General features: G+C 57.1%; 1 protein-coding gene across 1 annotated transcript in view; it reads left to right on the top strand.

Moving 5' to 3' along the window:
* The window catches only part of IKBKB (inhibitor of nuclear factor kappa B kinase subunit beta), a 48,648-nt gene that overhangs the window by 6,685 nt on the left and 25,747 nt on the right, over positions 1-16,216 (top strand). Inside the window, exons 3-5 of the mRNA XM_055416658.2 lie at positions 4,690-4,784; positions 6,828-6,945; positions 9,474-9,543. Coding sequence (XP_055272633.1) covers positions 4,690-4,784; positions 6,828-6,945; positions 9,474-9,543 — 283 coding nt within the window. The remainder of the gene's footprint in view (positions 1-4,689; positions 4,785-6,827; positions 6,946-9,473; positions 9,544-16,216) is intronic.

Below are 16,216 nucleotides of genomic sequence, written 5' to 3'. Positions count from 1 at the left end.
TTTAGGTAGAGTTTGACTGTTCTTCAGTCTTTAATATCAGTCTTCAGTATCAGGGTCTGTTAGCGGATTCTGGGATGGGCCAGGTGACGGCTGTGTGTGAGCTCCAGTGTTTGTGTTAGGCAGGAAATTACAGCTATCTGCAGTCACCCAGTGTATATACAGGCGGATTCTATAAAATATTTCCTAAGGCGTGTAATGTCTGCCCTTTGGGTTTGACTTATCTGTCATTTTTTTTTAAAGAGTCATTTATTTTCGTTCTTATTTTGGCTGTGCTGGGTTTGACTTATCTGTCTTTTTTTTTTTTAAGATTCATTCATTCATTTTCGTTCTTATTTTGGCTGTGCTGCATCTCCCGCCCGGCCTTTTCTCTCATTGCAGCGAGTGCGGGCTGCCCTTCATTGCGGTGCCTGGGCTGCTCGTCGCAGTAGCTTTTCTGGTTGCAGGGCGCAGGCTCTGGGCATGCGGGCTTCAGTAACTGTGCCTCACGGGCTCTAGAGCACGGGCTCAGTGGTTGTGGTGCACGGGCTTAGTTGTCCCATGGCATGTGGAGTCTTCCAGGACCAGGGATCGAACCTGGTGTCCCCTACATTGCAAGGCAGATTCTTAACACTGGTCCACCAGAGAAGCCCCGTCTGTCATCTTCATGAAGGAAGCGTACTGTTTATGCTCAGAAGAATGATGGCCCCTCCCAAGATGTCTGCGTCCTAACCCCCTGAGCCTGTGAATGTGTTAGGTTGCGCTCCAGAGGGAATCAGTGTTGCTGATCAGCTGACCTGAGTTGGGAAGCTCATCCTGGACGATCTGGGTGGACCCAGTGTGACGCAGGGGTCACTGAAAGTGATGAGGGAGACTGGAGGGTTGGTGTGAGCAGCACGCCCGCAGAGGCTGGACTGGTCACTGCTGGCCACAGGTTGCAGGCAGACCCTAGTTTCTAGGGCGGATATGAAGCTGTTCTTTCCTAGGGCCTCTGAAAAGGACATGGCCCGCCAATAGCTTGACTTCAGTCCCGTGAGACCCTCGCCAGACTTCTGAACCTCTAGAACCATCGGGAAGTAAATTGGTGTCGTTTTAAGCCAGCGAGCTGGTGGCAGTGTCTTGCAGCAGCGATGGAAAATGAATGCATGGTCGTGTATATTAAAGTAGGTGCAGGTGTTTAAACTTGGGGAGATGGTGCAGTAACAAACCATGAGCTGCAGCGTCTTCTACTGAACGGCTGCTTAAAACAGCCGTCCGTCTCAACATCACATGCTCACCGGCCACTCCCGGCGGCCTGACCTCCCTCTGCAGTGTGGCTGTCCGGCTCCTCTCGTTGCTGGAGCTCAGATTTCTGCATGATCCCGCCCACCTGCAAACAAGCTTCTAGACACATATCGGAATGGCTGTTGGTGGAGTTACCAGAGAACTGGGCAAAAAAACGAGTCTGAACCCGAACGGGAAGTGAAACTCAAAAGCAGATTCGAGTCAGTTTGAGAGCAGGGGATTCGGGAAGTTCACGCTGCAGAGGGTGGAAAGTCTCGTGCGATGTAACGCGTTCTGGTTGTTTGTCAAGATGAAAGAAACCGTGGCCTCTTGACACACACCCTAACTCTTGAGCAGTGCCAGCTGGACTTCCCTCCAAGGTCGCTCGTCCAGTTGTCCTGGTGGGTTCAAGAGCAGCAGGACTGCCAGTTTTTGAAAGAGCTCAGCTCTGCTTCAAGGGCATCTCTGAATCCTGGCCAGAGATCAGGGTTCTGACGGCACAGTGAGTGGACAAAGTGGCAGAGCCTGGCCGTCAGCACCTGCTGCCGTGGGCGATGCTGGGGAGCGTGGCTCAAAGCAGGCATGGGCTGCCAGAGGTGAGCCTTCAAAATCCTGCCGGATGAGGGGCCGCCACAGAAAGGCACATCTTACACAATCCTGTTTATATGAAGTGTCCAGGCGGCTAAATCTGCAGAGGCAGTGTGTCGATGGGTGCTCATCTAGGCCTGGGGTGGGGATTTCTGTGGGAGGTGATGAGTATGTTCTCTTTTAAAATAATTAACTAGTTAGTCCTTTGGACTGCAAGGAGATCCAACCAGTCCATCCTAAAGGACATCAATCCTGAATGTTCATTGGAAGGACCGATGCTGAAGCTGAAACTCCAATCCTTTGGCCACCTGATGTGAAGAACCGATTGACTGGAAAAGACCTGGATGCTGGGAAAGATTGAAGGCAGGAGGAGAAGGGAATGACAGAGGGTGAGATGGTTGGATGGCATCACCAACTCAATGGACATGAGTTTGAGTAGGCTCTGGGGCTTGGTGATGTACAGGGAGGTCTGGCGTGCTTTAGTCCGTGGGGTCGCGGAGAGTCGGACATGACCGAGGACTGAACTGAGCTGAGTGAAGCCTCTGTGGGTCTTAGTTGCGGCACCTGAGATCTTCAGTCCTGGTGTGGCATGCGGGACCTGTACTTGCAGCGTGTGAAGCTGTCAGTTGCGGCACGTGGGGTCTAGATCCCCGACCAGGGACTGAACCCTGGCCCTCTGCACCGCGAGCCCCGAGTCCTAGCCACTGGACCACCAGGGAGGTCCTGGCGAGCGTGCTCTGAAACGAACTGTGGCTTTGGCCACGTTACTCTGCGTGTACCCTGGACCATCAAGCTGTGTGCTTTCCATGGATGAATCGAATGGTGTGTGAATGATTTCGCAGTGGAGCTGTTCGGAAAAGAAAAAGAGTAAGCATATAAGGAGACTGGGACCGAGGCTTAACCACAGCCGTGTGGGGACTTTATAGAAGCCACTTGGGAGAGTGCCCTGGGTGGGGGTGCTGGAAGTATCTGCTGCTGGCCTTGGAGCTGTCACAGTCAAAAGATGCCTCCACCTCATTCCTGAAGCTTTCGTTGGCGAATGTCAGTTTTAGGGATGGGTCTGCTGACCAGCGAGTCAGGCGTCCCAGTGGACACTGTCTGTTTCTTGTCTGCGTGCCCTAAGTCGCTTCAGTTGTGTCCAACTCTCTGTGACCCTGTGGGCAGCAGCCCGCCAGGCTCCTCTGTCCGTAGGATCTCCCAGGCAAGTACTCCAGAGTGGGTTGCCATCTCCTCCTCCAGGGGGTCTTCCCTATCCAGGGATCGAACCCAAGTCTCTTACGTCTCCTGCATTGGCAGGCGGGTTCTTTACCACTAGCGCCACCTGGGGAGCCCCGACCCCCACTGTCCGTTTCCTCCCGGGTGGGCCCTTGTTCTGCAGGGATTGTGGCTGGATTCGTGGACCTGTGACCTGGATGTGTGTCTGCCGCCCTGAGGAAGCATGTGTTCTGGGGACCTTGCCATGACCTCGGCATGCATCCATTGAGTCCCAGTCTGGACCCAATGAATTCCTGCACTTATAAGACTTAGGAGTCCTCATAATGCACATCTTCATAAACAGAGAAAATGGTCCAATGGGGCCTCTAGGACACCCATCTTTCATCTGGGCCCCAGTGGAATTTTGGTACCATTCTGAAGCCTTTTCTTGCTGGATTTCTCCTCTGCCTGCCCTGCAGGTCAGAGCTGGTCCCAGGCCATGTGGGCTCTTAGGGGGCTCTCACCGCAGGGGCCTGGGGCCCCAGGGGCCAGGGATGGGGTGGCTGAGCGCTGACCTGGGTACTGCCTGGACACCCGGGGGGGAGGGAAGAGTTAATCCTCAGGACCCAGGCCGTCTGTCGTTCACAAGAATTGTAGCGATTCCCTCCTTCCTGTTCATGAAGCTTCCATGAAGGGCACTATGTCAGTTATTGCATTAGAGGTTAAACTCCTGAGCGTGGACAGGCCTATAGTGTAACAGAGAAAAGAGAAAGTAACCCTGTGACCCTGCAGAAAAGAAATCTTTGGTGGGTAAGTGCCGTGAAGGAGTGCCCTGTTGAGACAGGAGGGCAGGAGCCCCTGCTGTGGGGGGCACCCGGGCCTTGCCCCGGAGCAGAGACCAGAGGCTGGGCCAGCGGTCTGACCCTGACTGAGCATTGGAGACCCGAGGTGGAGTCGCAGGAGGGGGATGGAAAGGCGGGTTAGAGCCCAGCTTCAGGGAGTTTTAAATGCCAGCGGTGCCTGCGTGGGTCTGCCCCCAGGAGAGTTGCCCAATGCTTGCTAAGGGCTGGATGCTGCTAGGGGCTCAGCCCCGAGGCACCCCTGAAAGGTGGGTGTCAGTGTTCCCACTTTACAGATCGAGAAACCGAGCCAGGGCCCGTGGTCCGCCCGGCGTCACAGCTGGTGAACGGCTGTGTTGGGATTTGAATCAGCCTGTGGTGTTCCATCCCCTATACCACGCTTGCATTCTCTCTGAGGAGAGAGACACCCCCCTCTCCACCCCTCCCAGCGGGAGGAACATGAAACCTGAAGCCAGGGCATTAACTGTTAGGCTGAAGCACAGGGAAGTGCCTTTTGCATGGGTCCGAGGTCAAGCCCAGTAGTGCCAGGGGTTAAGAAATGAGGATTCTCTTGGGTAGAAGTGGTCCGAAGAGGTCTCGAGGGGGAGGTGGGGATGGGGCAAGGCCTGGGTGCAGATGTTAGGTGGGTTGAGATGAGCAGGGGGCAGGCCGGGAGACGGGATGGAGGGGCCTTGGGGCCATCCGTTCAGCGGTCACGCTGCCGGCCTTGGGGACCTAGAGCTGAGCGCGGGCTGTGTTCTGGGCCCAGAGGCGACAGCTGTGGGTTTGACCCTTGGCTGTCTCTGATCGTCCTGCACATCCTCTGCAGGAGACAGGCGAGCAGATCGCCATCAAGCAGTGCCGGCAGGAGCTCAGTCCCCGGAACCGCGAGCGCTGGTGCCTGGAGATCCAGATCATGAGGAGGTGAGGGCCTGGGCGCCAGCTTCCTGGGGGAACGCGGGGGTGGGGGACCGAAGGGCTCAGGGGATGCCGGTGACTCTGGAGGAGGGCCTCAGGATCTGCAGCCACAGCCACAGCTCTCTGGAAAGAGGCGTGAGGCCCAGCGCTGATACCCTTATAGAGGTGTCAGGGCCCCAGCCAGGCTGTCCAGGCGGGTAGTCGCCAGGGCAGCGGCAGTGACAGCCCACCACCCTGCCCCGCCCAGGGTTCTGGGTGGGCTTCCTTTGTTATATGATATAAAATAGCCATTTTCTCTGTCAGCAAAGATCCTTTTCCCAAGTGTTTCCAGTTCTGAGCTGGTAGGTGAGTGTCCCTGCTGTGAACCTTTTGCCAGAGTCTGTTCCTCCAGGGGGGCCGGGGCGGGTGGGGGGAAGGGGGGCTGGGGGGCTGCCCTCCCAGCTGGGAAGGCATGGGGGAGTCTCAGCCCAGCAGGGGCTCCCTTCCCACCCGGGGAAGGGGGTGTTTCCTTGTTCACATGAGCACGTGTGCACACACACCGCACACTCTACAAGCAGATACACCCTCACACACACACACACGCCACATGCACAGACACGCCGCAGACACACCACCCACACTCCACAGACACACAAACCACACACAGACACCCCCCATACACCCCACGTGCATGCACACACACACCACAAACACACACCACACGAGCAGATATAGATACACACACCATACACGCCACACAGACACACACATGTGCTACAGACACAAACCACACACAGACACCCCACATACACCCCACACGCACACACACCACACGAGCAGACACGCGCGCACACACACCACACACACACGCCACATGCACAGACACGCTGCAGACACACCACCCACACTCCACAGACATACAAACCACACACAGACACCCCCCATACACCCCACGTGCACGCACACACACACCACAAACACACACCACACGAGCAGACATAGACACACACGCCACACACGCCACACAGACACACACATGTGCTACAGACACATAAACCACACACAGACACCCCACATACACCCCACACGCACACACACCACACGAGCAGACACGCGCACACACACACCACACACACATGCCATACAGACACACCACCCACACTCCACATAGACACCCCCCATGCACACACCACATACACACACCACGCACACATGCCACATGCACAGACACACCACCCACACTCCACAGACACACAAACCACACACAGACACCCCCCCATACACCCCACGTGCACACACACACACACACCACAAACACACACCACACGAGCAGACATAGATACACACACCACACACGCCACACAGACACACACATGTGCTACAGACACATAAACCACACACAGACACCCCACATACACCCCACACACACACACACCACACGAGCAGACACGCGCACACACACACCACACACACATGCCATACAGACACACCACCCACACTCCACATAGACACCCCCCATGCACACACCACATACACACACCACGCACACATGCCACATGCACAGACACACCACCCACACTCCACAGACACACAAACCACACACAGACACCCCCCCATACACCCCACGTGCACACACACACACACACCACAAACACACACCACACGAGCAGACATAGATACACACACCACACACGCCACACAGACACACACATGTGCTACAGACACACAAACCATACACAGACACCCCCCATACACCCCACACGCACGCACGCACATACACACACTCCCCGTCCCCACCCAGTGGCGTGCTGACGCAGTCCCTCTGCTTTCTCTGTTTTAGAGTGGTTGGGGAGCGCGGGGGGCCTGCCGTGGGGCCTCTGAGGAGAACCCAGCCCCCCTCTGGCCCTCGCACGACCAGGGCTCATGGCGCGGACCAAGCGCTGCCGGGCCCTGGGTGAGGGACCAGCCGTGCCCTTGCCCCTCCATCCGCCAGGCCCTGGCACCTCGAGGCCCTGGGGGGCAGGGGTGAGCCCAGTGTCCGCCCCCTCACCCGTGTCCCTTACCCTCTAGGCTGAACCACCCCAATGTGGTGGCCGCCCGGGACGTCCCTGAAGGCATGCAAAGCCTGGCTTCCAATGACCTGCCCCTGCTGGCCATGGAGTACTGCCAGGGTGGGGACCTGCGCAAGGTGAGGCTGTGGGGCCTGCAGGGGCGGGGCCCTGAGCGGAGGGGCAAGGTGAGGCTGCAGGGCCTGGGGTGGGGGTTGCCTTCGGGCCGGGGAGGGTGGGGCGGAGGCGCCGAGGTCAGGGTGGGGCTTGCCGTGCACCCTGCGGCTGTCCCTCTAGTGCCGAGGGAACATCACCTGGTCTGAGTCGAGGGCAGGGCAGGACCAGCCCCATACAGACCTTCCTTCCCCAGCAGGTAGGGCCGTGTCAGCCCTTTAGTGCCCCGTGTCCGCCGTCCCTGTGAGCACAGCTTCTCCCAGACACGGCTGCCTGGGGTCACGGAGCGGGGCAGGAAGGGACTGACTCCGGCCCCCACAGGCCGGGCCGGGGACCCAGAGCCGCCGCTGACGCAGCTTCTGGGCTCCACTCCCCGCCTGCCTTCCCGCCACGTCTGCAGGTCTCTGTATCAGACCATGCACCGCGGGGTGGGTCCTGGGGACCGTGCGTGTCCTATTTCTGAAACGGTACCACAACCTGCTCTTATTCATGGCCTCGTGAGCAGCCCCGCGATGCAGGGGAAACAGATGGGATCCCCAGTGAAGGGGGGCGCATCATGGCCCAGAGGGGCAGGGCCGCCACAGCTGCAGCGGCAGAGCCCGGGTCTCACCTGCAGGTCCCAGCCGCGGGCCCTGCTCCATCTATGAGAACAGCAGTGTGAAGACAGAGCGTGAGGCCCGTGCAGGCGCTGGGCAGAAGGCGGCTTGGTATTGCAGAGAGGCCGCCTGTCCGTCCACACCCCCCCAGTCCTCACCCCAGAAGTAGGTGCATGGTGTGGCGGTCAGGGATGGGGCGGGCGGGCAGGACAGCCAGCAGGTGCCTCGTGTCCCCTCGGCCGTTCCCAGAGCCAGCGCTGCCTGCTTTCCCACTGCTCTCCTGGCCCCTGCCCCTCTCCAGAGGGACTTTCCATGAGGCCCATGTGCCCGAGTGGCCGTCTCCTGCCCAGGGGGTGGCCCGTCCGGGGGTGTCAAGGCAGGATGTGAGCACAGTTGCTGGCACGGCCCCCTGGCAGGGACTGATAACAGGAGAAACGGGGACGCGACAGCACTTCCAGTTTCCTCTTTTATTTTCCTGACCTTTGACAGCCACTGGATTACTAACTGCTGCTATTTAGGGACATAAAGTCGTGTCCCTGTAGCTGAGTGGACACTCCTTGGCGGGCAGCGTGGGCGGTAGGTGGGAGGCGACCAGCTTACGGCAGCAGAGGACCTCTGACGTCATCTTGTGGGCAGCGGGGAGCCGGGCCACCGGGGAAGAGTGATACAGACTGGGGTGTGATTGACCCGGCCCGGGGTGCAGGGTGGGGCAGTGGAGGCGGGGTGGCGCCCCACGGGGCCTGCGTCCACGCGATCACCAGGGGGGATCAGGGCGGGGTGGTGCTGCTGCCTCAGCACCCGGAGTCCGTCCTCTCGCTTCCAAGTGGAGTGGCCTGTCTTTCCCTGCTCCTGAACGCTCAAAATCCGCACGCCTGGGCAGGGAGACATGCTTGGCCAATGCGCGAGTGAATCTAAAAGCCAGAACTGATTAGAGTAGTGAGGTGTGTGTGCCCAGTATGGGAATAGCTCACGGACTTAACATCGGTGCCCCTCTTGTTGGGCAATTGGTTTTTGAAGTTGAGGCTGGCTTCTCGCAGCAGACCAAGCCCCTCGATAGGCTGCCCAGGCCAGGAGGGCCCAAGCCTCAGGTGGACTTGCGTCCTGGGGCAGCTCTGTCCTGCGGTGGCTGTGGGGGCAGATGGATGCCTGGACCCCTTCGGTCCAGCATCTTCACCCGTGAGCCAGAAAGGCCACCGACGCTGGCCGCAGAGGAGGTCAGGGCAGGATTCAGTGAGATATGGCAGGAGGGCTCCACGGAGCACATCCACGTGGCTCTCCATCCACGAAGAGCACGAGGGCCTTGCGGGCTCTGGGCACAAGCTGGCTTTGTACCAAAATGAGGTTGCTTCCGTCCACACCCCCTCACTCTTCCCTCGGGAAGAAGGTGCACAGGTTTGGGGCTTGGGGGGCAGGACAGCCAGGTGATGCTGTGTCCACACTTGGCCATTCCCAGACCCAGCATCGTGTGCTTCCCCGTTTCTCTTCTGGCTCCATCCTGGTGCCGGCACGTGGTGAGTGCTTGCCACGTGGTCCCTGCTGTCATCCCCACCCAGGGCAAGGGGAAGGGATCAGAAGGAGGGGTTCAGTGGGTCCCCAGGGCTCTTGGGAGCAGTGGATCAGCAGTGGCTGATCTAGCTGTTGCCCGCTTCCCCGGGACCGTGGCTCAGGTGAGGCTCCAAGAACGGCTCAGGGTCAGGGTCGCACACGTGAGCCCCTCCAGGAGCTCGCAGGCCTCCTCCCTCCATCCCTGCCCCGGCCCGGCCCCAGCCAGTCCTGCCGCCTGCCCGCCCAGGACCCGGGGAGTGCTCAGATGGCCTCGGCTGGCGGAGGACCCTGGTGGACGGCACACTGGTGGCTGCTGACCACTCCCCCTGACGCCCCTCTCCCCTTCTCGACAGTACCTGAACCAGTTTGAGAACTGCTGCGGCCTGCGGGAAGGAGCCATCCTCACCTTGCTGAGCGACATCGGTAAACCCCGGCCCCGGATGTCCGGCTGTGCCCGCCAGGGAGGGGCCTCGCGGGGGTGGAGGGGAGGTGACGGGTCCACCGGTCTCTGCGGAGGTGGGGTTGGCGGGGGTGGGGGCACTGAACTCAGACAGATCTCCCTTCTGGGCTAAGTCGCGTGCACAGAAGAGTGAGTTTCCTTTCCCGTTAGAGAGCTCCGCTCCCAGCGTTCCCGGAACGGCTGGCGATGGGGTGGGTTGTCCTTTGAGTGCATCTCATCCCTTGGCAGTGAATTTTTCTACTTCCTCTTTGGTAGTTCTTTTGCTGGCCGAAGCCATAGGAAAAAGTGGTGCTCCTTTAAACCCCGTTTAACCCTTGGCGTCCTCCGAGGAGGGTGTTGATGGCCCTCTGAGCAGGCCCGGCTGGCCTGGGCGGCAGGAGCCCAACCTCAGCGTGCAGGGGTCAGATAGCAGCTCCCCGGCCCTAGTGCCTGCTCTTTTGGGGGTAAATCTGCAAGGTTGATGGTGCAAGGTGACAGTCTGAGATCGGGAGTTGAGAGGTACCCAGGGTTCGTCACTCAACGTTTGCCCCCAGTTTGGGGAACGACACCGCTTTCACCCCTCGCCCACTGCACCCTCTTGGAAGCTGTGTGTTTTTTCTTTTGGTATGTTCAGACTTTCTGTTTAGGAAAATACCAAGCATATAGGAAAGTCGGAAGAGCAGTGCAGTGAAAACCATGCGCCTGTCACCCAGTTCAACCAGTTATTGCCTTCTCACCCCGTCTGTAAAGCCGCATTGCTGACGCTTGGCCTGGGAGGGTAGGGGGGCTTGCAGTGCCCAGGGCTTTGACATTGCCCCTGCCACCTCTTCACTCTGGGCGAGGGGGAATGGAGTGATGGTGTGCTTCTGGTTAGGATCCGAGCAGTGGGATGTGGAAAATTCCTCTCACTCCCGAGCCTGTGTGTGTCCTGTGGATGGGGTTCACGGTGAGGACGAGATGACGTGGCACCAGTCCGGGGCTGCTTTTCCAGCTCTGTTGAGGTGTAATTGATGTGTGACACATGTGAGTTTCAGATGTGCAGCGTGAAGACGTTGCGGCAGTTTTATGTGACCTGAGTGTGGGTCCATCATCAGCCAGACTTCTTCAGAGAGGGAGGCGCCCTCTCTGACTCCCTGGAGAGTCCAGTCCTTCGGCCAAGATCCCACCTGCTCCCTGGACCCCTGCCCCACGCTGGGCCATCCCCGCTGCGCAGGGATGTTTACCTGTCTTCTGCACCAGTGGCCACATCACAGTTTATTCTCTTGAGTTGAAGGCAGGTTAGAAGGTTGGAGCGTGTTCTTTTGCTCTTTGTGGACAGCTTTTGTTTCTGGTTAGAGCTTCAAGTCTTTTCTGTATGTTATTTCTTGAAATGTTGTGCTTTCACTCAGTAGTTTATTTGTGCGTTCAGGAAATTGTTATTAAGATAGTCTCTGAGTGATTGTCTCAGGCACACAAAACTGTCTCCTCCCTCGTGTCCCTTCAGCGTCCTCCAGTGACCCTCGGGGTACTTACGGAGCCTCTGCGGGTCTCACATTCTCGGTGTGGCCACGTGTCACGTCCAGGTACCAGTGCCTCCTATGGTAGCTTTCTATTATGTATTCAAGGTGTGTGTGTGTGTGTGTTTGTAAGTTACACGTAAGTCAGAATAGTGAGGACAGGTAAGCCCCAGGTAAGCTTATGTGGTTCCACTCTCCTGTCAGTGGGTGAATATCAAAGGTCGTTAGGTCGCTGGTTCCCTGTCTTCCTCTCTGTGGCCCCGAGTTGGAAATAACGAGCCTTTCTTTGAAGTACTGGTCTACTAGAATTAAACTCGTGAAGGCCAAGACTGTCAACGCTGTGTCTCCAGCATCTGGAATAGCAGTACTTTGCGTAACAGCTGCTTTATACATACTTGTCAGTGGATGAAATAAATCCCAAAGGGAATTAGAAGGACCTAGTTTTTATTTAAAAGGACAGCTGTTCACATGTGATTAAAGGAACCGTCGGGAGTAGATACCAGCTCTTGCCGCCTGTTAGCAGCGTGCCCTTTGGCACATTGCTTATTTCTTTTAAGGGATCTGGGTTGAACGGCGCCGGGTCTCCATTTTCGCACTCGGCCTTCCTCTAGCTGCGGCGAGTCAGGACTGTTCCCCACTGGGGTCCGTGGGCTTCTCATTGCACGTCTTCACTTGTTGCAGAGCACAGGCTCTCGTGTGGACAGGCTTCAGCGGCTGTGGCACTGGGGCTCAGTAACTGCGGCTCACTGGCCTCGTCCCTGAAGCCCGTGGGATCAAACCCGTGTCCCCTGGATTGGCTGGCAGACTCTTAAGCACTAGGCCATCAGGGAAGTCCCCTGTTACTTCTGAAGGGCAGCAGCTTTATTTGCTGTGAAACGGGCATGAAACTTGCCTGTGAGAACCCTCAGGAGGGTAGGGCAGTTGCCACACGCTCGTCCGTCCTGTCCTTCCCCCAGCCCCCCAGGTTCCCCTTTTTGAAAACCTCCGCTGTCCTCAGTTGGGCTGTGACCCAGGGCTGAGGTCCGGTGAGCTGGGCGGGTGGCTGTCTTCCAGGACGTCCCTCCCCGGAAGTGGCTGCCTCCTGGATGCCGTCTGGCCGTCTGATTGGGGGATTGCTGATAAGTTCATATTGTCCTTTCAGGCCCTTTTCTGATTTGTGTACGAGATTCATGAAGTTTATTTCTTTTGCACAATGTCGTCACAGAGCCCGAGTTCAAAAGGGTTTCTGGGAGGTCCTCTCACATAATTCTTTTGTATTCTGGAACGTTTCCTGAGCCTGTTTTGTTCCAGTTAGTCCCGAGGGCTGACCACGTCCCTCTCTGGAGCTGCCCTGCTGGTCCCTGCCAGGCTGACTGCAGATATGGCCAGAGGCCCCCTGCCCGCGAGGCGGGTACATGGCCCTCTCTGGATGCCTCCTTGTTCTTCTTGTTCAGTCACTCAGTCGTGTCCAACTCTTTGTGACCCAGTGGACTGCAGCACACCAGGCTCTTCTGTCCTTCAGTATCTCCCAGACTTTGCTCAGATTCACATCCGTTGAGTTGGTAATACTATCTAACTCTCTCATCCTCTGCTGCCCCCCTTCTCCTCCTGCCTTCAGTCTTTCCCAGCCTCAGGGTCTTTTCAGATGAGTCAGTTCTTTGCATCACGTGGCCAAAGTATTGGAGTTTCAGTTTCAGCATCAGTCTTTGCAATGAATATTCAGGACTGATTTCCTTTAGGATGGACTGGTTGGATCTCTTTGCAGTCCAAAGGACTCTCAAGAGTCTTTTCCAACACCATTGTTCAAAAGCATCAGTTCTTTGGTGCTCAGCCTCCTCTGCGGTTCAGCTGTCACATCCATACATGACTACTGGAAACACCATAGCTTTGACTGGCTTATGACCCCTACTTAGCTTTAACCTCTCCGGTGCCACTGGTCTCCCAGAGATGCCCAGGCGGAGCAGCATCAGGATGATAGACACAGGCAGGAATTTCCCAGGGAGCTTCACGTTGCCTGAGAAGATCTTGCAGAGAGCACACGAGCACGTGAGTAGACGCCTGGGAAACCTGTGGGTGAGCCCGTTTCCTGTGCCGGGACTGGCGGGCCTGTTAGAATGCTGCCCTTACGCTGCTGAGAGGTCTGGAGACAGGTGCTGAGGCAGCTGGAAGTGATCTGTCTTCCACATAAAGCGACCTTAAAATAGCTCAAGGAAGTTGTAAGTCAGTGGACTCATTATCCTCTGAAAAACATTGCCATATGTTTCCTTCTGCCAGCTGACAGCAAACTCTTGTCCGTTCTGGAGCCCCGGGTCTCTGCTGCCTGAGGGGTGGGGACTCCCCACGCCCAGACCAGCCGGATGGGACAGTAAGCGATCCCTGGGGCCCTCCTGGACCCTGGCTCCGCACTGATCTTGGTTCCCCAGGCGGCCGGGGAGTCGTGGTGACCAGCCGCCCTGTCCTCGAGCCTCCGGGCACCCCCACTGTTCTGTCTGTGCTTTGTTCTCTCATTCACTGTCTGGTCTCTGCCGAAGCGTCTCCTAGCCGACGTCCAGCCTGTCCGCCTCACAGGACAGGGAGGGTTCCAGAGGGAGCGCAGGGCTTTCGGGAATCGGAGCCCTGGGCTCTCTGCTCTGTTTTCTTTCATTGTGGCTCTCCTTGCTTGTTCTGTTGAATACCTGCATTCTGCCTGTACTGCTGATTGTCGTGAAAGGTGACTGCTGAATCTCAGAAATTCAGATTATTTGTATATAGAGTACCTGGAAAATCGTAAGCAACCAGGTTTAACGAACATAATCAGAATAAAAGAGCTGCTCTCAGACCTGGCCTTCCCCACTCCCCTGACTCTGCCTCCTCATTCAGGGGCCTTTCCTCTAGAAAACCAAGGTGACTTTCTGGGCCTGTGTGTCCTCAGCTTGAAATGAGCACGTGAACTGGGTGAGCCTCAGGGTCTCTTCTGAGTGTTGCGTCTTCGCTGTTTGGGTTCTGGTTTTCAGAAAGGCCGCCTAGAATATCTCTGACGTTCGCTGTGCCGCCCCTGCCTGACGGCTCCCCGGGGTCTCCTGGCCTCCCCCTTCCTGCATCCTCTTCTTAGATCTTCGTCTCTTTGCTGTCTGTCTGTCTGTTCTTGCCCCTGCCTGTGTGTCCCTCTCTGCGCCTGGTGATTGCCCGCTGCCTCCAGTATTCCGTTTGCCGGGTCTTTCTCACGGCATCTCGATCCACTGAATCTTCTCCCAAGTCTGTGTGTTCAGCTCTGACCTCCATCCTCAGCTCCGGATCCATGTCTCCATGGTGCTTCTCCCCAGGTCACTTCCAAGGTGAAGTCCTCCACGTCTTCCCTAAACCTAGTCCCCCCCTGACGTCCTCCTGTCCCTGGCTCCGCCTTCCTGCCGGTCACCCGGACGCGGGTGCCGACTTTGAATCTCGTCTCTTCTCAGAATCTGCACCTCTTTCCGCTCCGCGCCCGCGCCGCTTGAAGCCTCCAGTCTTCCTTCGTGTGCACAGCCCGCTTTCCCTTCCCGTGCCCACTGCCTCCACTCATTCAGAGCATCCCTAGCCCCTCACTCTCCTGGGCGCCTATTCCCACTGACTGATCCCTCTCTCGTGCTTCTGAGAGGACACGTCCGTCACAGTTCCCCCACTGGGTCGAGGCCAAAGTCGTAGCCTCCCGTCTCTCCTGATTGGCTGGAGCCCTCTTTGATCCCCTCGTGAGCTCTGCCCGTGCGCCTTTCGGAACGCTGCTCTGGCCCCTGCCCCTCTGTGGGGACCGCCCTGGCCCAGCGAGCACAGCAGGCCTCCCTCTTGGATTCTTCTGCCCTCGTGGCCTCCTCCACCCAGTACTGTTGCTGCTTGGCCTCTGCCTGTCCTCGACAGTAAGGACTGACCTCTGGGTTTGGGGCCTGTAGACCAGATTCAGTTCAGTTCAGTTCCATTCAGTCTCTCAGTCATATCTAACTCTCTGTGACCCCACGGGCTGCAGCATGCCAGGCTTCCCTGTCCATCACCAACTCCCGGAGCTTACTCAAACGCACATCCATCAAGTCGGTGATGCCATCCGACCATCTCATCTTCTATCATCCCCTTCTCCTCCTGCTTTCAGTCTTTCCCAGCATCTGGGTCTTTTCCAAGGAGTCAGTTCTTCGCGTTAGGTGGCCAAAGTATTGGAGTTTCAGCTTCAGCATCAGTCCTTCCAATGAGTATTCAGGACTGATTTCCTTAGAATTCCTTTCGGATATGAGCCATGCTGTGTAGACCAGATTATTTGCGCAGTAAGTGAAGGAAATGGTTCGATCCAGCGGCATATTTTCAACAGCTCCAGCCACACAGAAGACACTTGTTTAGGACAGCGGGAAGAAGAGAGGGTGACTCTGCACTTCCCTCTCAGCACTGGCAACACCACCCTGCCACCTCGCTCGTGAGTCACAGGCTCTCCTTTAGCCAAGAACCCATTCGAGGGACTAGGTCTTCCTCCACACTTCCGCACTTGGCCTTCCATCCCGTCTTACTTGGAAAGCCCAGTGACATCAGAGTGACTGGCACTTGGTAGGGTCACAGCCAGCTTTTACTGAGTGAACAAATGTCCTCTTGCCCTTCTCCATCATGGTGACTTAAACCACCGACTGATGACTGTCTTTTCTATCTCTCCTAATCTATGTGTCAGCTTGCTGGTCTGTGATCTTTTTTTTTTTTTAATTCTTAAGAACTTTTCTTTTGTTTATCTTTGGCTGTGCAGGGTCTGTGTTGCTGCTTGCAGGCTTTTCTCTAGGTGCAGCGAGTCAGGGCTCCTCTGCTTTGGGGTGCGCAGGCTGGTCACTGTGGGGGCTTCTCTTGTTGCAGAGTGTGGGCTCTAGGCACATGGGGTTAGTAGTTGTGGCACATGGGCTTGGTTGCTCCATGGCATGTGGAATCCCGGACCAGGGATCGAACCTGTGTCCCCTGCACTGGCAGGCAGATTCTTTAACCGCTGGACCACCTGGAGCATCCCTGGTCCATCAATCTCTGCATTTCTTCCCCGTGGCATGTAACCCGAGCAAGCGTACCCTCAGGAGAGCTCAGTGGTCCCTTTCAGCTCAGGGTGTAGTCCATAGGCTTCGTGGACACAGTCCTCACACAGCCGCTTCTCTGCATGGGAGTCTAGCTGGTCCTGTCTGTTCCCTCATCTCTGGAGCGTGGTTTGGGATTCTGG

Source organism: Moschus berezovskii, chromosome 26, assembly GCF_049115385.1.
Source record: "Moschus berezovskii isolate FMDL1 chromosome 26, NW_MosBer_1.0, whole genome shotgun sequence".
NCBI lineage: Eukaryota > Metazoa > Chordata > Mammalia > Artiodactyla > Moschidae > Moschus > Moschus berezovskii.
Note: the sequence above shows the minus strand (reverse complement) of the source record. Positions and strands in the feature narration are given on the sequence as shown.